The sequence below is a fragment of the Frankliniella occidentalis genome, unplaced genomic scaffold (genome assembly GCF_000697945.3).
Source record: "Frankliniella occidentalis isolate FOCC.00 unplaced genomic scaffold, Focc_3.1 Scaffold345, whole genome shotgun sequence".
Lineage (NCBI taxonomy): Eukaryota > Metazoa > Arthropoda > Insecta > Thysanoptera > Thripidae > Frankliniella > Frankliniella occidentalis.
This window is the reverse complement of record NW_026267468.1, coordinates 162,277-163,968: the sequence shown is the minus strand read 5'-3', so window position 1 is coordinate 163,968 and position 1,692 is coordinate 162,277. Positions and strand designations below refer to the sequence as shown.

Genomic DNA, 1,692 nt, shown 5'->3' with positions numbered 1-1,692 from the left:
TAATTTTACAAGCACTGGTAATTTTACCAGACTTTATATTGGCGTCTAGTATACCCAGACTTTATCTGTAAAATCTCCCCGAAAATTTCTAACAGTGAGTTCAATGGTGCATGCAGCTGTCAAGTGTGTGAGCAGGCAGGTGAACCGAGACCAGGCTGTCCTGGTGTCAGGCTGTTTCCTTTTGAAGAAGACCAAATGATTCCCCGCACTCTGCTTAAAATGGAAGAATATGGAGAACAGGGAACTGAAGTCAAAGCCGTCAAAGGAGTTAAAGGTCCTTGTAGCTTGTCCTATGTAATGCCCAACTATGTGTTGGGCACTGCAATTGATTGGATGCACCTAGTTTATGGTGGAGTTAATAAGAGGGAACTTTTGCTTCTGTTGTCGTCGAAGAAAAAAGCAAAAGCCTGGAGTATTTCAAAGTATCAAACAGTTTTGAACGATCGACTTCAAAGCATTAAACCTCCAGCTCATATTGCAAGAGTTCCGAGATCTCTGAAAGATATAAAATACTGGAAAACTTCGGAGTGGAAAACATGGTTAAATGACTATTCTTTGCCTGTACTTGAAGGTGTGCTCCCTGAAATATATCTGAGGCACCATGGCTCTTTAGTTGCTGCAGCACATTTGTTAAATGCAAATGAAGTTTCGTCAGAGTCCTTGACAGTTGCAGAAAACCTTCTGAAGAAATACGTCTCACAGTTTTCAGACTTCTATGATCCAAATCATATGACTATAAACATTCATTTGCTGCTTCACCTTGCTTCAGTTGTAGCTAATCAAGGTGCTGCATGGGTGTATACATGTTTCCCGCTAGAATCACTAAATGGAGTCATCTTGAGCTTAGTGCATGGCACTCGATGGGCTGATCGACAGATCGCCACATCAGTACAGACATGTCTTGCCTTGCCAGAAATTGTAGCCAAGCTACCTGAATCAGAAGCCAAACAGTTCTGCTCAAAGGTACTGAACAGGCGAAAGTACCAAGGAGCAGAGGTAGTAAATGGATCTGCTATAATTGGCAAGAGTGTTCTGCTCAGCCAAGAAAATGTGCCACCTCACTTTGTTAATATCCTTGAAAAAGCAAACATCAAGTTTCAGAGGTTGAAGCAATTCCACTCCCTGAAAAGAGGTCACTTCCTATATGTATCTTTATCAAGTAAAGCATCAGTGTGCCGTGATTCCAGTGTTGCAGTGTACAATACATGCAATGAATCGAATGTTGGTTTCATTGAAACATTTCTGAGAGTGTATAACTGTGAATGCATCAATTGTTCGTGTGACAGTAAAATTATTGCCCTGGTCAAAAAGTGTGAAGTTGTGAAGAAATTCAAGACCCTAATTCCAGAAGTATTTGTACCCAACGTAGCTGAATATAAGTTAACTGAAGAATATGAAGTAGTTTGCCCAACAAATCTTCAAGGAGTTTGTGTAAACATGAAAATCAATGACAAACATTATATTTCCAAACCTACCAATACAATGGAAGTGGAATAGTTTATGTTTAAATTGTTCAACTACTTAAAACATGCTCTTATTTAAATTGGATTCATAAGTAATGTCAATCAAGTTTAACAGATTATCTCTGTTTCAACTTTATTCCTTGTAATTGAATGTTTAAATATGATTATCCACATTGAAAATAGTACCACCTGCTGTGCCAGATCTGAATAAAAAATATATAAAGACAAT

General features: G+C 38.5%; 1 protein-coding gene across 1 annotated transcript in view; it reads left to right on the top strand.

The window, feature by feature from the left end:
- The window catches only part of LOC127751106 (uncharacterized), a 3,636-nt gene extending 3,437 nt beyond the window's left edge, over window positions 1-199 (top strand). Inside the window, exon 6 of the mRNA XM_052274170.1 lies at window positions 96-199. Within this exon, the coding sequence (XP_052130130.1) occupies window positions 96-199 (104 nt within the window). The remainder of the gene's footprint in view (window positions 1-95) is intronic.
- The last annotated feature ends 1,493 nt before the right edge of the window (window positions 200-1,692 follow it).